Source organism: Thermobia domestica, chromosome 8 (genome assembly GCF_964235325.1).
Source record: "Thermobia domestica chromosome 8, izTheDome1.hap1.1, whole genome shotgun sequence".
Lineage (NCBI taxonomy): Eukaryota > Metazoa > Arthropoda > Insecta > Zygentoma > Lepismatidae > Thermobia > Thermobia domestica.
The window spans coordinates 170,764,397-170,783,588 of NC_137461.1; the positions used below are offsets into that span (position 1 = coordinate 170,764,397).

Genomic DNA, 19,192 nt, shown 5'->3' on the forward strand with positions numbered 1-19,192 from the left:
CTTCGAAAATTCAATCAATTCGATTTTAACATTAGCGCTTCTCGTGGCATTTCGGAAGCTCACAACAACTTACACCTTATTGCTTATTCGATGCAGAATGACTTAAAAAGATTTCCATCTACAAATAGAGGCACTAAGACACGGAACAGTAGAATGACGTGTCATCCCAAATGGCAGGCAACTGTCAATCACTTTTCATTTTAAAACAGGTTGGGTGGAAGTGGAATGCAAGCAAAGGATATGAGGGTGTTGTTAAACAAAGACGCTTCATCTGAATTTCTGCATAGCCAGTTGACGAGGAAAAATGTTATTACAATGCTTCCTTGGTGATACATGTATGCATTTCTGAAAATGTATTTTTTCTGTACTTTTCAACTTGCTTCTAGAGAAAGTGTCCGTAATATGGAGGTAAATAATTCCTATAAGAGACAGAAAAGACTGTCCGTGTCCGTACTAGAGAGGTTTGTCAACATGGTTTTTTTCCTATTACAGTGTTTGGGGATTACAAAATATGTCCGTTATGAGAGGTGTACGCTTTACAGAGGTGTCCGTTAGTAGAGGTTTCACTGTATATATATATATATATATATATATATATATCCTTTTACATGTGCCTCGTATATATCCCTACATGATCACTTGAGTTTATAACTAATTTAACCTTTTAGATTCCGAGTTGATACCCTAAGCTAGGCCCTAGATAACAAGTAACTATATAAAGATACCTTGGCTTAAATGCAGTACTTTTTATATTTTTCTGTGAGACTTTTGTCGGTTATATTTGCCAGTAAATACATCGCTCTTACTGCTGTTATGATTTTCAGTTGAAGATTGGATTGGATTTGAGTTTAGCGTCCCGTTTAGTAGCGAGGCTATATGAGACGAGAAACTACAGCTCAGCGTGGGACACATGAGCTCCCGCTGGGAATCGAAGCCGGGTCGCCCACACCAAAGACATGTATGCTATCCAGATAGCCAGGAGGAGGAAGCTTCTTCAGTTAAAAGAAACATTTGTATGAATATATCGGGGTGGTGTAGAATGGCGTCTTTCTTTATTGCGGAAAAATATCCTGGAAACTAGTTCATTTTTTGAGTTTTGGTTGCGTGATTTTCAAAATTATCCTTGTTTAAGGGGGGATGCAGAGGAGGGGGGAAAAGAACCTCTAAAGTGGAAATTAGGAAGCGCGAGTAAAAGAGAAATACACAGTAATTTGTATTGGTAAAAAATTCGAATTTTCAATTTCCGTTGCCCCCTGAGGCTGCGCATGCCTCACTGGACGTAAGTCATACATTTAATAGATTTATGGTCCATTATGTGTATTGTGCTTTATGTTTCATGGCCCTGGATCAATTAGGGAATAAACTACTGGCATTTGAAAGTGCCTTTATGAAATATTGTATTTCATTCATCAAGTCGCGCGGTATCTAGAGCCTTAGACGGCTGAATGGGCTTGGTCCGATAGAGATTATTAGACTTAAATCAAAGTATATATTTATGTATAACGTATAATTTGTATTAAGATAAGTTCAAAACAGTGTATCATTTAGAGTAAGATACATTATTCAATTGACTTGCTTTGTGCTTATAAAATGAATTCAGAAGTACATTCCTCCCTTCCAAATCCCACCCATCTGCGTAAGTTTTTCAGGAGATGAAGAAATTTTATGTTCACATCTAATTTGAGATAATTTTGTATTCAAAATCATATTTCAAAGTGAAATGACATCTTTGAGTTTTACGTCCCACGTTTATGCCGGCTAGGTTAAAGAAGACGGTGATGATGAGATATGAATGAAATGGTGGAATGAAGAAGGTGGAAGGAAACGGGAGGTTAGTACACTACACTCTAAGGATAAAATGTTCGAATTAGAAAAAAGAAACAAAAAAATATTGGGAAGCAAGCCATTTCCCAGCCTAGTTTCATTTAGTTAGTTGATTCTTAATGTGATGGATGAAAATCACTAATTTTGTTTTCGAAAAGGAAGAAAGAGGAAAAACAATACCAAAAGCTTTATTGTACAGTTTGTTTAATAAAAGAATTCATTAAGAAAGGACCTTTCATTCGTTTTTTAACATTTTTTTCATTAAAGATTAAAACAGCCCCAACAGTTATACGGGAAGTTTGCTTTAGCATTTAGATAATACAGAACTTTTCGTGTTAGCTGTTAATACTCAAATCACATTCTTCTGCTTTTACTGCTAATATAATACGTCATTTTCACTGTAGAATTACATTGCGCAACAAGACACTTGTACTTTAAATTACAAAATCCTATTATGTCTTTTATGATACTTTGAGTTGTAATTGTCTCACTCTTTTAAGATGTGTTCAATAATCCTGTCGTGTAGTATTAAAAGTTTTCTAAATCATATGAGCCTCAGCATCGGACGCATCAAACGTCCGGGGCGATAGGCCAACTCTCTTCTGAGTAAAGATATGAAAAAATGAAAAAAAAAAAAAAAAAAGTATTAGAAATAGACGGTGTTCAATCTAAAATGTTGGAATATTCCCAATCGCACCTGCTTTTTGGGCTCTAAATGGTAAATCGCTGTATGTTAAATGTCAAAAACAACGTTGCCAGTGCAGCAGACGGTTTCCTTAACCCCTTATTATAACAACAATAAATCCTTGTTGGAAAACGGATTTGAAGTGTTTAGGTTTTCTTACACAACAATCTACTCCTTCAAACACCTACTGAACTGTAAACGTTAATTTCTATTAACATAAGGCACCTTACCAGTGTGGAGCCCAAACGGCTGGTGCGATTGAAAAGATTCCACCACTTTGTGTAACTTCTACTCATAACTGAGTTGCCCATGGCTCCGGACTTTCCACACACTGGTGTATACAGGGTGTATCAGACCATCCGTTCCAGGCATTTTTCACGGCTCGTAGTGCACGTAGACATTTCAAACAAAGAATTGAATTACCATATCGTATGTGAAGAATCAAATAGTGATGCTTCCATATCCAGTGGCGTAGCGGGAATACTACTACAGGGAGTCGACTCAAAATTTCAAATGGAAAGTGGTATCAATTTCGATTTCTTTGGAAGCACTATTGGAAAAGAAACAACTTTTACAGGAAACATTTTTCGTTAAATTCTACGGTTTGGTATCGACGTGTGTTACTTGTTCTTGAATTGCAGCAACAGAACAACAATGGCAAGTTGTTGGCAATGACTTCAAAAGAACACCAGATAACACATGTTCTATCAAATAGTACTGTTGAAAACTTTACAGCATTCAGTATCAAATGTTACGACATATCTCGTGAACGTATTAACAAACGAGAACATTATTGCAGGACAATACGTAGTTTAAATTCAGAGTCAGAACCAATTTAAAACAGAAAAATAGAGAAAAACACTCTTTGGTTTTACGTAAAACTACGTATGAAACAATTTTGTATATAAAGTCCCAGCAATAAAGCATCCAAAGAAAACAAAAAATTTCAGTCATTGCACAAATAATTGTTCAAGAAGAGTACAAATAAATAAACTGAAAATAATAAATAACGTGAACTACAAGTTCTGAACATTCTTATCAATATATCGCACTTGGACCTAAAGAAAATCTCAATAAATATTCAAAGGACGTCCAGCACCTGCGATACACATGCGAATACGTACGGGGACATTTTTAACTGCTCTTAACACTTCATTTGTACTCAGTCCATGCACACATTACGGATCTTCTCCATCATTTCGTCCCTTGTAGTAGGACGCCCTTGGTAAACCAGCTCCTTGACACGTCCCCAAAAGAAAAAATTGAGCGGAGTCAAGTCTGAAAAACGAGCTGGCCAGGAAACCGGTCTCCTCTTCCGATCCATCTGTTTGGGAATAAACGAGCAACAGTTCATCTAGCAGCTCTCGCAAAATGAGCAGGGCAACCGTCTTGTTGTAGCATATCATTTCACGAGTTGTTAGTGGGACGTTTTCCAAGAGCTCACAAAGAACATCTCACGAAAAAGTTGCGTACCCTTACCCCTGTTAATGTACTTTCGAAGAAATCGGGACCAATATTATTTGGCCTCTTACTATACCACACCAGACATTTAGACTCCAGATATGTTGATTGTCAACTTCACGTACCCAGTGAGGATTCTCGCTGGACCAGTAGTGAGTGTTGTGTATGTTAACATCTCCATTATTTTTCAAGGTCGCCTCACCCGTCCATAGAATATTCTGGTGGAACATGGGTTACTGGCGTTCATCCACTGACAAAACCCCAGACGGTTATAGAAATCTTGTTCTCGAAGTTCCTGATGCAGATGAACATGATAAAAATGGAACGCATTGTTGTGCAGAATCCTCCAAACCGTCATGTGCTAATAGCAGCATCCCTGGCTAATCGTCTTGTCGAGATTTGTTGATCCATATGGACTGCAACAAGGATGTCGGGAGACAGTTTATCCTGAACACGGCATCTGATCTCCTGACATTCGTTGTGGTGAGGAGGGACGTGCCCAGTCCTCTGCACACGAAGTACCAAGAGCCGAAATACTTTTCTCGACTGCCAAGCACGATCGGGAAACTGTTCACCATACAACCGCGCGCCTTGTTATGATTCTGTCGACATTCACCCAACACCATTAACATATCAAAAGCTTCGATATTCGAAAATATCGTGTTGGTTCCCTCAAGCACACGCAATAATAGGCAATAGGAGTGAAATCAACATTCAACTGTTTTTTTCTCTTAACTACAATCAACAAATATTCAACTGTTTTTTATCGGAACTTTTTCATTTCTTTTTCCACTTCGTCATGTGGCACTAATTAATATGTCTTTTTCACCACTAATAACCATCATACGAAAATTTCTCCTTTTTCTCTCTCTTTTTTACAGCTTCTTTTTTCTTGATCATCATTATCACCTGTGTCTCATTCTTTTTCTTCTTGACCCCCTTCTTCACTTGTGTTTGTTTTAATTCTTTAGATTTCCTTCCATCATTCCCCCTCTTTGTGTTTTTTGCTTTCAATTCAACCTCTACTTTTTTCTTTTTTTTCTTCCTTGACTAATTATTCCATCTCTTCGCCTTCTCTTTTATCTCTACACATCTTTATTGTTCTACTATCTACTTTTCTGTATTGTTTTCCTTCTATGTTTCTTTCTTTCGTTACTTTATTTTCTACGCTCACCTGTTTACCATATTTGCTTTGAACTTCTATTATTTCTATTCTGTCCTTTTCTTCTATTTTTGTTGACTCGTAGTTATCTCCTGACTCATATTAAGATGTTTCTTTTCTTCTAACGGGTTATCGGTGTGGCGTCTACAGACCTGATTCCTCTGGCATGGATTTTCATGTTCAAGATTCTCGTGTTTTACCTCTGAATTTCTCTTTTCTGATTGAATTCGATTAATTACCAGTGGACATATTTCTTTCTTTGTATTGGCTACCTGAATGGAGCTTAATATAAAATCTCCATTGAATTAAAGTTTTGTTCACCTTCTACATTCATATTTGCTTCTATGTCATCTAATGCTTGTTGTAATTCATGAAGGATTAAGGTCTTGTCTTCCATCTGAATGTCTTCATCAGATAATTCATTGATTCTTCTTTTGTACCTATTCGTGTCCTTCCTGTGTAAATCCTGTGTATTCTCGTGTATAATCCTGTGTAGAAGGATTATATTCGTTGCAGTTCTACATTGCGTATCCCTAGCTGGACATTGATGTCTAAAATGTTTTCAGCATGTTCACAACAATATTGATAACGTCCATATTTTACCTGTGACATTGTTTTTGAACGGAACCTATTGATTTCATGTAGTTTGTCCTGGTACGATTTTTGTATCTTTCGTTGATCTGTTGCATCATTCACTTGTAGCGAGAAAAAAATGCTTTTGTAGACTGATTTAACAATGCACATCGCATACATATAGCAAATCAGGCAGAATCGATGGAAAAGGAAGTAACCATATTTTATAAATTGGATTCAGGAGTGGAACAAGTGAATGCTACAGCGCTGACCGCATTATTGACCTTTATTCAAACCTAATTATCTGTTCCATACTGGCTGCCTGTGGTGAACGGACACAAAAGTTTTGAAATCATGGTCAGGGCCTGCATCAGGAATCATAGAACTCGTAGTGGTGTAACAAGACGGAAGAGGGATGTACGGGGGCATTGCCTCCCCTAATTTCAGGTGGGGAATTTAATGTCACCCAACTTTTTATTTTGCAAATTAGAATTTAACTGAAGAGTCCAAAGTATTTTCCGATAGTAAATCTAGCAAGTTAAACATGCGAATATTACTTCACATTCTTAGGAGAAAAGGGTGAGGAGAAGGGGGCCCGGGACATTTTAACACATTGAGCTGCCTCTTGGTAATAAGATGTAAAGTTGTTCCAAAATAAGCCTGAAATATTTATTTGGAATGTAAACTTTATTTAAAAAAACCGAAGATATCGACATAAATGCAAAAATAATGAAATAAACAAGTGACAATACAAATCGCTACATTTCACGTATTTCGAATATTGGCGGGTACCACCGGATACGTAAGATAAGGTAACTGCAGGTATGTACGTTAGTGCAGCTAAATACGCCAAATGTTCAGTGCTGGGACCTTTCCGACGAAATCTGCTAGAATGCGCCTCCAATATGTGCCATGGTCTTGTACAATCCGCAGCAGAAAACCTGCAACAAGAGGATGTAAGTTTATTGTGAAACTACGCCTAACAGCACAGGGAGTTGAGTTGAGTTGATTTTTAGTTTAGCGTCCCTTTCAGTAGCGAGGCTATATGAGACGTGGACCTACTGATTAACGTGGAATCCGAACCACATGAGCTCCCGCCGGGAATCGAACCCGGGTCTCCCACGCCAGAGGCGCGTACGCTAACCGCTTAGCCACGGAGAAGCTCCAACAGCACAGGGAATGGACAAAACGTCTAAGTGGAACGAATCACGCCAGGATAAACCTCGGTCTCCTCCTGTGCACACTTATTTTGGAGCAAAAGACTTCGTCATTTCACAATAAACTTATATGCTTATGTTGCAGGTTTTTTGCCGCGGATTGTACAAGTTCGATTTGACGAATACAGGAGACAGCGCTGAGACCACCACAATGCGACGTGCAGTGTGTTTGCTTCGGGAAGGCTCCGTGGAAAGACGTTATTATTTCACTAGAGGTAAGAATCCGTTATTAGTACCGTGCTAACTCCGAACATTGCCAATTATTTACAGCAATGTACACCTTATTTCGTGTCCGTCTAGGAACATTTTGTTTTGTAAGTGTAATTTCAGTATTTGTGACTCCATGGCTACTAAATCAACACCAAGCATGGTGCAGCGAACTATGCCAGGGCTTGTGCAGGACTGACTGCAGAAGACAAAGATGTTTTCATTTGTCTCACATGTTCCATGTAATATCGATGTTTTTTTGTTAAGTCATAGTAGAGTGACATTATTTGTTTCTCTTCTTATCGACTAAAACTTTTCAGTTTGGAACTTCACTTCAAGTTTGGAGATTATAGTTTTTACATTTTATTTTTTTTATCTACATCTTCTACTTTGGTTAGGGTTGCCATTCGTTCTGGAAAATCCGAGATCTTCACGGAATTGAGATCTGCATCCCGAAAATACTTCTCGGGACGATTAAATGTCTCCGATTTCAGCGAAGAAACAAAAGTATACAACGTGTGAAGGAAAACATCAAACCTTTAATGAGCTGAAACAGACTCTGAAAACCACGAAACATAACAGGTCCTGAGGGATTTTTTTTTTTGCTTTCCAGGGAAGGGAGTAAATCATGTTTACGTTTGCTTAACTAAGGAGAAGGTCTAGCGGAATAACTAAATATGTGATAACGCAATATTTGAACAACTCTATCTAATGGAAGAAAGTAAATTAGGATATAACACTTGTTTTCATTTTACGCATTTCAAAGATTCTCGTAATTTAGTAGCGTCCTGGATTTGCATTTTTGAAATATGGCAACCCTAACTTTGGTTATTCTATTTTTTGCTTTAGCATCTTGTGTAGTAATATTTGAGTTTGTATAATACAGATGATGTAAGCAGTTGCAAGATTACAGGTTTCTAATAGTGTTCTAGACTTTGCGTAATCAAATGCACGTGTTAGTAAATACGCCACTTTGTAACACTATTTTTCTTTTACCTTGGGTACAAAACAGAAGTGAGTCGCATCATTGCCACATTTTCTTCTATACGCACAAAAGGCTACTCTGCAACGCACATTTCTTGTTCTTTGCGTTTCATGAAAAGTAAGACCATAAAAAATCAAACATCCTTAACTAGACGTATTTACCTGCACCTGCCTTATTTGAAAAGCATTATATTCTACACTTATAAGGAACAATAATAACACCTACCCACGACGCTCACAGTGATCACATGTGTGATGGATATCTGTTGATTCGATAGGGTTGCAGTTTCATGAGCCTAGCCACTGCAGGATTCACACTACACCCAGCCTTCATTGAACATTTCACCACAAATTATGCATTCAATGGTGCTTTCCTGTTCGTCTGGTCGTATTTTCTCTTTGTCGGTGTGGTGGTTCATTAGCTTCTTGCTATCTTCCTTTGGTAGTTCGTGTGCTGAAGTCACTTTTCTTTCAATTTGCGTCTTATATGGTTAAGATATTAGTATCGCACTCCCTCTAGTTCTTCTGGTTCGTGAGCCACCGCAGGATTCACACTACACCCAGCTTTCATTGAACATTTCACCACAAATTATGCATTCAATGGTGCTTTCCTGTTCGTCTGGTCGTATTTTCTCTTTGTCGGTGTGGTGGTTCATTAGCTTCTTGCTACCTTCCTTTGGTAGTTCGTGTGCTGAAGTCACTTTTCTTTCAATTTGCGTCTTATATGGTTAAGATATTAGTATCGCACTCCCTCTAGTTCTTCTGGTTCGTGACGTTAAACGTCTCTTGCGATTTTCCGGTAGTGATGATAGCTGTTCACTAATGGAGAGCTTTTTACTAGTTGATGGACAAGAAGATTCTGTCATATGTGGAAAACGTGGATCCGCTGCAGATTACGAACAGGAAGTAGCCCCCTTTTCCTCAACCGCTGCCGAAGTTGAAGGCTGTGGGTCTTCACAGGTAGGCCTAGGGATGTAAAGTACCTGGGTATTTATTTCAGCAGGTAAATACCCTGGGTATATACCCGGGTATTTACCCAAAATGGGTATTTTAGAGGGTATTTTATGTTACAGTTAGTAATAAATAGACTTTATCGTTGTCAATGAAAAATATAATGGTCATTTGTATCACCTGCAACAGGATCACTAAATAACCACCTTAGTAATCATTTTTTCTAGTAATTAAAGAATGAATTTGATATTTATTAAGAATTACAGTCGAATTTCCTACCTACTCACCATAATTTTCTTTCTACTTACACTAAATTTCCTTCTATTACCCTTGGCGGAAAATAATTATCCATTCTACCATGTGAATTCTTACCTTAGTGTGCCCCTGAGGCGTCCAGTCAACTACGCGGTAGAATTTGGTAGTGGATCAAACCAACACAAAAATTTAAAATTTATGACAGAACGTAATGATGACTAAAGAAAGTGAAGTCAGTTGTCACCAAACCAATCATAAACTATTATTAAGTATTCTGCCTGCCAGCAGCTCCTGGTATTAATGACACGGAATTTAAGTTCTTCCTTATGTTCGCCTCTCATGAAACTTTCTCCATTTTTTTTTCAATCTGGCTCATCTTCTTTTATCTTACAATACATTCTCCAGTTTTTCAAATTACCGATGAACACACTAACTAAAGTATTTAAGTAATAGCAGGATCTCTATTACTAAACAAATACGTTTTCTTTTGGTTTACCAAATTTATTAATGACGGAAAATGAATTATTAATAATTGCTTTCCTATTTTAAAGATCTAAAGTTTACAACAATTTTATTATACATATCTATTGTTAACATTACCTTTTTTTTTTTTTTTTTTTTGAATAGTAATAATGAAAACAACCTTTTTAATAATTAAAAAAAATGATATTACAGATACAGCTGGTTACTTTCTTCACGCAAAATAATGTTATTTTTCGTATTTTATGTATAGGCAGTAAGATGTACTGAATTGTCGAGTATGCAAAGAATTGGACCAATAAGTTTTTTAACTTTTACATCTGGTTTACGGAATTAATAAATTAATCTGTTTAAGAAACTACACTGTAACAACGAAGTTGTTGATATAACTATATCAAAGTAATAACCTTGAAAGTACTTAGAAACTTAAAAAAAATTACACATTTACCAATTACGAAAGTTGCAGAATAATCAAGGTAATTAAATGTAATAAATTGGTGGATTAAATTATTTACTAAATGCCGTTGAAAGAAAATTATCCATAAAATAAGGAATAACATTTCGTAAGACACTTAAGTAACTAATTCCTGATTTTTAGAAGTGTTTACAAATGCTTTGTGAAAGAATTTGTTGGAATAACATATTTAAAATATTAATGTGATAAACAACATTAAGCTGTATAGTAACTCAGTAATATTTATACTTTAAATTATTCAATATAGAACAGCAATTAACCTCTACCATATTTGGAGTACTATAAAACGACCACAAATTTTACCGTTCTACTCAGAATCAACCGTAAGATCAGAGTCGGAATCATTACATAATTCTTCAATATCAACATCACTATTACTTGCTTCTTCATTTCCTTCTATGTCACCCATTTTTCTGTATCCTCTTCCAATGTCTCTGGTGTTTTGTTCTGTTCCATGCCAACAGCTGGTGACTTGTTCCTTGATGATCCTGGTCCTGAGTGTTGCATCCGTGAAACTTCAGGCAATCTCTTACTTAAAATCTTCCAGTTATAAGAAGGATATGTTAGTTTTCCTGTCCTCTCCAATGATAAACGATTTATTGTTTTACTAAATATAGAGAGAGTTCTTTCTGTGGCAGCAGATGTAACCGGAGCACAAAGGATTCGAATGGCCACATCAGCTAATTCAGTGATGTCTCGAAACCCTCTCCACAAAACTAGTGAGCTCATTTGTTCCACTCCGTCCCACAAAAACTTCCTTGCCCAATTTCCTTCCCTGTCCCTATAGTCAGTCAAATGTGATCTCAGTAAAACAGAATTTAATCCCATTTGTTTTCCAACTTCACAAACGAAGTTTACTCTATCCAGCAACTCTTCAGCGGTCAATTTGCAGCCGTGAAAAGTGGGATTGAGGAGATCTGCAGCCAGATGAATTGGACCCAAGCCGAGTTCAGTTCTTCGTTTAAATTTTTCTATCATTGATTGCTCTTCTCTTTTCGAAAGGAATTAGATGAAAGCTCTGAAATTTTGAGTGCAAAGTGTCTATATGATACTCATTTTACTCGAAGCAATTAATCAAATCCACTATATGTTTCAAAATGGCTACAAGGTTTTCAATACAAATCCAGAATGCATCATCAAGAAGTACTTTCTTGATTTCTGAAAGTAATGACGATTCCTCACTCACGCGAGCGTCTGAAGCCCAGTTTTATTGACAAGCACACTTTGGAGGCATTGTAAATGGTTTCTCCATCTTGTTTTTCAGGCAACTTTAACAAAATTGTAACCCTTTTCTCCCTTGAGTTTTGTGTAAATAGTGCTTGCAGGTGATGGCTATGTTTGATTGTTTTAACAACATCAGTTACACTTCCCAGTAATGTCTTTACCGATGGACATCCGATGATGTGAGAACAAAGCAAATGGAGAAGATGAGCAAGACAACCCAAAGATACTATACTAGAATACTTCTGTTTTACTAATTTAAAAGCTGCTCTCATGTTGGACGCGTTGTTTTCTATGATTATTAAAAATTTTTCAGGGTTATGTTTTTACAGAACATTCATAATCTTTTCAGACAAGTAATGTGCATCGTGTTTATATTTTTTCGACAACGCGTAATCAACAAAAACAGGTTTAGGCTTTAAAATGACGAAATAACTGATAGATTCATTTCTTAAGTTACTCCAACCGTCACACTGTAAATATAGGTTTCTTGATTCCTCTAACTTCATTTTAACTTCCCCTTGCATTTCACTGTGTTGAGCATCCCAGTAGTTCGTAGCCAGGCGATGGACGGAATACGAAGAACGAATTTTCTTTTAAAAAAATTCAATCCACAAAGGGTGATCAACAAGTGACAAGGGGCACCCACTAACGAAGATCGCTTTGGCAATGCTTTCCTTCAACGCTTCCTGTAATACTTCATTAAGGTTCCATACGTCGGCATTTGTTTTAAGAAACATTAATATTAAGATTCTATCAAAAGTCTGAAATAGTAACGTTGAACCTAAGAAGCCATAAAAGGTCAAGAAAAGTCTGTATATTTGATGGAAATTGATGTTTTTTTTTTTTTTTTTTTTCGTATAATAAATGCGACTACACCTACTATATCAAACTCACTTTCTCCTTTCATTAAAATTACTCCAAGATCTTTTAAGTTCGAAACTAGCAGACATAAGATACCACCTTTTCATGATTAACTTGAACTTCCATAATGTTCGACTCGGAAAGATTTTGATAATTTTGGTCGTCTTTATTCAATTAGTTGTTGCATCTGATATGTAATGCTTTAGATCATGATCCAGCTTTCGTTTATCTTTTATTCGTATGACGGTTGTCTGAGTTGTCTGTGAAACATTTCTGAGAATTTTAAAATTTCAAAATTGCAAATTTCGGGAAACATTGTTGGATTGAAGGAGTCTCTAAACAAAATCGGCGGCGTATCGCAGACTTTACATTTAAAACTGCGGCTGTCTACCAAGGATTTAACAAAGAGGGCTTACATACGATTTCTATGTTTGGACAACCTAAGGCTTGAAGTCATATTACGATTTCTTAATTGTTTGGCGAAACTAATCTAAGTTTAAAAGCCGTTCACACCTTGGTGAAGAAAGGGCATAGGTGCATGTTTGGCGAAACTAATCTAAGTTTAAAAGCCGTTCACACCTTGGTGAAGAAAGGGCATAGGTGCATAAGTATAGTAAAATAGCCCGAGATCAATCTTGAAACGACAAGAGGGTGGTAATGTAGGTACCCCCAGGAGAAATTAATTTCTCATGTTTCAACTCTGACTGATTTGTTCGTGAACAATGACGTAAACTCGGAAAAGTTAATTATTTCTCAAGATTGGCTTGATCGATGTTGTTCAAACTTCGATGCATGCATAGGTGGTGTACATAAGGGCTTCGTCTGAAAATAGTAACAGCTCATCCCCACCATTTCCCCCTTTCAAAACACTCGATTCAATATTTTGATCTCCTCTTTACCTATGAAGTTCTTCGAGACAAATATATATATATATAATAGGTTTTAGATGTCGTTGTAACCTAGAATAACACATAATATCCAAAATTGTATCGCGGGTGGGCATGGTCAAAATTGCCTGCAAACCCTCACCGCACATGAACGGGGTCAATTGGTTATTATTTTACATATTTATAGTGAATGAATGAGAAAACACGCTCGACAGATCCCAAAATATTAAAAAAGGTCACCGGTATGGTTAACAATTCTTAAAACTTCAAATTAATTGAACTTTCGGAGAATACCCATTTTTTGGGTAAGTAAATACAAAAGGGGTAAATACCCATTTTTTATTTACCTACCCACTGGGTATTTACCCGACCCACATCTCTAGGTAGGCCTAGTGTAACATCTTGCAACACGAATCACGTTTGCGGACAGATAGTCGGTTGTCATTGAATATCTGAGTATTCAGTGAATATATTCATGTGCACGCAAAATCAATTGAGAGCAGTGTCCATGCGACACATCTTTCGGTATGCCTCTGAAACAAGTTGCGCTTCATCGTATTTTGTTATCTTTACTCAGCATTCTTGCGCATCCACAGTGAACAAGGTTAATAGTATGCCTTTGAACGGTTTCATAAAACATTTGTCAATGGGTTGAGTCTTACGAGTAGTATGTGGGGGAGCATTGAATACTGTGATCCCTCGAATATTGAATCACTTTCAGTTCTTTATGGCTGCCATGTTCATAAACAATTAGCAAACTGAGTTCTGAGGGAAAGGATGACAGAATTTCAAGGCGTTGCAACCAAGTTAAAAAAGTATCACACGTTATCCAACCAGTACTTTGTGCTACAGCAATGCTATCGGGTGGAGCATCAACCAGCTGTCTCTCACTCATTCTCTGATGCAGGAATATGAAGAAGAGTGGTACAAACTGACCAGTAGCACGCATGTAGAACATCAACGTTATATTTCGAGCTCTTTCGCCCAACGTCAAGTTGCTCACAACTCGTTTCCCTTTTTCACATATCACTTTGGGATGATACGACGATACATCAGTCTCATCCACGCTCAGTGTTTGTGATGGTGGAAAAGAAAATTTCTCCATTAGTGTGCACTAATTCGAAAAGAACTTTGCAACTTCTTCCTTCTTGAAAGTTGTGGTTCTGAATATACTTGTAGACATAGGAGTTTTAAGAAATAGATCGGGATGTCACTTCATAAACTCGTAGTAAACATGTTTCACAGAACTCTGTTTATCTTTGTTGAACCTGTGATTCATTTTCAGTTCTTCGGCTAAGTCAAACTAGCTTCAGATATTCTTTTCGTAATAATGGCATTAAGCGATCAGCTGTTTCACATGGCATTTTCATACATATCGGGAAAAATAGTTTCGAATTTCCCAACTTACGTGCAACACGTAATTTCATTCCTTGCTTTCACTGTGACAGTCTGTTTTGCACCCAATCTGTTTGTTTGAAGTATCTACATGCACTACTAGCCGAGAAGAATGCCTGAGATGAGTGGTCTGATAGTAGCAATTCTACAACAAATAACAGACGTAGATGCCAAACCATAGAATTTAACGAAAAGTGTTTCGTGTAAAAGTTGTTTCTGTTTCAATAGTGCTTCCAAAGAAATCGAAATTGATATCACTTTCCATTTTAAATTTTAAAGTTGACCCTTCGTAGTAGTATTCCCACTACGCCACTGGATATGGAAGCATCACCATTAATTCTTCACATACGATTTGGTAATTCAATTTTTTGTTTGAAAAGTCTACGTGCATTACGAGCTGAGAAAAATGCGTGGAGCGGGTGGTCTGATAATAGCAATTCTACAAGTAACAGACGTAGATGCCAAACCGAATAATTTAACGAAAAGGGTTTCCTGTAAAAGTTGTTTCTTTTTCAATAGTGCTTTCAAAGAAATCGAAATTGATATCACTTTCCATGTGAAATTTTGGAGTTGACCCCCGTAGTAGTATTCTCACTACACCACTGGATATGGAAGCATCACCATTTGATTCTTCACATACGATTTGATATATATATATATATTATATATATTTGGAAATGTCGACGTGCACTACAAGCCGAGAAAAATGCCTGGAACGGGTGGTATATATATACAAGGTGTTGCAAAATAACTGTTAAAACTCGTGCGAGGTGATTCCAGCCACTGAGACAGGGGGAAAAAAATCCTGTTGAACTTTCAGCCATCAGACATAGTTTCGGACCTACAAAGTACCGAAAGAGTGAGCAAAAGAATTTCGAACACCAATATTGCGAAAACCATTCAATGTACAGAGCGCAGGTAAAAAATGAACGTAAGAAGCCATTCCTGCTCTATTGAATATGCATGTGGCAGAACCCTACAATGCACGCGCAAGTAATTTTCGGGTAATCTGCCGACGAAAGCTTGGTCTAAATGGATACAAATGGATATCGTTCCCACTTGGTAACAATAATTCGTATATATTAAGTCGATATATTAAACAATCTTAAACCATCTGTACAGTCTAATGTTTACTCTTGAACAGGAAGCAGTATGGAAAGATGTTTATCCTAGGAGCTAAATCTTTAATATTCTTATAGAGCAGAGGCGTCATTATGGAGGATAGCCGGACAATTGCCTCCCCCTTCTGAGTTTGATATATATTAATCAGTAGTATAATAATGCACTAATGAAAAACGTGAATATATTAATCAGTAGTATAATAATACACTAATGAAAAACGTGAAATTCTATTTATATTGGAAAATCGTGCCCCTTCCGTACCAAATCCTGAAATTACAGTAGTGCTTGTAAGGAGAACCATTGTGTAAGAAAACAAATGGTTGCTAAAGATCATAATTTCTAATAAGTACTAACAGAAATGTCCTTGCTGCGTACGGGAAGAATAAGATGGAATAAATATGAAATTGGAAATTTTGAATATTGTAGAAATTGTCCTTGTTTCCCTATCATAAGCTATTTTAATATTGGGTATTTTATGAATAAAGAAAGGAAATTTGGATACCACAAAAATGATCTTTGTATCTGTAGGGATGGAATTTTTATGAACATTGAAATATATTTAGAAATTATGATCTTTCCATCCTTAGGGACAGAATTTTTAGGAACACTGAAACACGTATTTCCTTACTTTTAATTAAGAGTTTATTTACCGAATTTCGCATCTCATCTTAAGAATCCTTATATTTGGCACTTCCAAATAAAGAAAAGAAAGGAAAATTTGCATATAAAATGGTCTCCGCCAAAAATTCCATTTTAGGTGGAATATTACGTATTTCCAACAACTTTTCTCTGACATTAGGCAACCGATGTTTTCTTCTGAAGGTATTGTAATATACCGTTATACAGAGGTTGTTCAGCCTACATTTGGCCAATTTCGACTTACCTAAAAATTTAGAAGAATCCATGGCGCCAGGTCCGTAAGTGCTCGATGTGTTTCCCTTGGTTCCTAACAATAGCCCGACAGCGTAATTTCCTCTGTAATAGGCTTCTCTGAAGAACTGGGAGGGGAATCTTGTTCCATTCCCTTTGCACAGCTTTTCAAAGTCCTTCAACAGTTGCCACACGCCGTTTTCCCAAAGCCCGCTTCAGCAATCCAAATTCACAATAGTCCATAGGACTTGCATCTGGAGATTTAACAGGTACCTCATTGAAAGGTATCACCTGTATACCACTTGCCTCCTCCATCTCCCTGTAAAATGCGAGGGACGATCTTGAGGTATGTGATGAGGCCTTGTCCATGGAATGCACACCGGATTTGCGTCATTGCCGTACATTGTTGGAACCTCATGCTCGTAGATCGGCCGCATGATCTGCTCCTGAAAATACTGCGAATTTATTTTGCAGTTCTTCGCCACTCTACGAATCTTCAGGTTACCTCGGTAACAGTAGCCAGTAACGACATGAACCCTTTTGGGAAGGATTCTTTACAGACACAGACCCACCTTCTGAAGTTTTTGGCGCCTTTCTCTCTGTACATGATGGCTCTCGGTTTGCCGCAGTCGGAAAAGTAAATCCATTCTTCATCGAGCGTTACGACGTACATCCATCCACCTTTGTTTTGCCAGATGCCGTTCGTACAGCTTCCGGACGTTACACTTTCGTTCCTTTTGGTGGGCATCCGTGAAAAGATGGCCGTGAGCTTTTATGACTTTTTCCAGCTTGAGTTGATGGTGTAACGTCCGGCTCCACTGTCCTCAACGACACGTCAAGACGATTAGCCATACACCTTTGTCTTGGCGGATTTTCTTGCATTGCCATTTGGCGAAGTTTCGTCTGCATGGTGGAGATGGCCTTGGTACATTCCCGCTTCCTAGGCAACTTCGTTGGTTATCCAAATGGTGGATCTTCGTTGCCCTTGTACTTTTTAATATTTTTTATTCCACTTAAACTGATGTTGCAACCATTCTTCTTGCACTGTTTTCTAATGACAGAAACACTAATGTGGGCGTCATAAAGAGCCACAACATAGCCTTCCAAAAACTGGCTTAGTTTGGGCGGCATTTTGGTCACAGAGCGGAAACCTACACACTTGGAAACAAATTTAACACAACACTCACAACAATGGTCCTGTTTTGTGTGTTATTTCGTCCGCGCGGAAAAGCAACTCCGGTCCCAGGAAGCCACTGCACAACACTGTAGGACACCACGAGCCAGGCCGGGTGAGTCCATTCTGCCCGGGAGGGGGAAGGAACGAAATCGGCCAAACGTAGGCCGAACAACCTCTGTATAACCAAATAGGAGGGTAATATTTCAAACGGTAAACTACGATCTATGTTCAGCTCAATGCACTATTGCCAATATGCGGTTTCAAAGAATTGTAGAAAAAAATTACGGAGAAATGTACAATAGGGTTAAGATTGAGGGATTCAAATGACAATTGCAACTGTTTCAGCATATTGTATAGTATCCATTCTTCTCAGCTGAGGCGTATCGTTGCAAATTGCAAGTTGGTAGTAGTATTTCAAATTATCTGACAAGTGCACGGGAAGAACGATGAAATTCAGTTTTAAACAATTTTATTTTATGGCGCTGATCGGTAAAGGGCAGCGTGAGATTTCTGGACGAATTCGTATGTCACAGAAAAGATTTGAATCCCATATAAAACGTGTTTCAGACAGCATGTAGGATGTAGGAATAATACAAGTCTAATACCTCAGAATTTTGAAAATTGACTTTCATCGTTAGTCCTGCGTATGGTGATTTAGATAGATTATGCTTGATTTAATAAATACTACCTTGCTAATTCTCTTACTAGAAATGATAAACAAGACGTTTCCAACTGAATATAGAGATTTTCTTTTGCGTACTTATTAACTTCCACTATTTTCTTTAATCTCTTAATATAAATTTAATTTCACATGTGAAAATAGATTTATTTGGAGTGTTTTACCAATTTATATTAAATGAGTCTGTTTTTGTTTTGTTTTTTCAAGGCCCAGGAGGATGTGAGCAAGAACTTGGTGCTTATCAAAAACATGTTATACGGTACATCTGATGCAGAGCCACAAACTGACATCATTGTAGCTCAGTTAGCTCAAGAACTTTACAACAGTAATTTACTGCTGCTGCTTATTCAGAATCTAAGTCGCATAGATTTTGAGGTAAGTAATACGTAAAGTCCGTTTTAGTAACACTGGTTGTTTCTGTTTATTTAAAACTATATTACCTACTATATTCACTCAAACAATGTTGTTATTTGTGACAGTGATCGTAAGTCTGACCACAATGTTGTATTAAGTAAATATGAGGTAGTACGTAAGCTCTCGATTTATACAGATTAAAATAAAAGACACGCACATGAGGATTATTAACTAAACTACACTAAAACATTTCAAATAGAAGCACATAGTTAATATACAGTATATAACATTTCATCATAGTGTAAAAATGAAGTGACATCTTTCAGTTTAACATCCCAAGATTATGCCA

At 37.2% G+C, this 19,192-nt stretch overlaps 1 protein-coding gene across 6 annotated transcripts in view; it reads left to right on the forward strand.

The window, feature by feature from the left end:
* The window catches only part of Mo25 (calcium binding protein Mo25), a 201,628-nt gene that overhangs the window by 65,098 nt on the left and 117,338 nt on the right, over positions 1-19,192 (forward strand). For all 6 annotated transcript variants that reach the window (XR_014132748.1, XR_014132749.1, XM_081769268.1 and 3 more), the window contains one exon: positions 18,697-18,864. Coding sequence is in view for 4 of the 6 variants with exons in the window: in XM_081769266.1 (XP_081625392.1) it covers positions 18,697-18,864 (168 nt within the window). In the remaining 2 variants the exon portion in view is untranslated. The remainder of the gene's footprint in view (positions 1-18,696; positions 18,865-19,192) is intronic.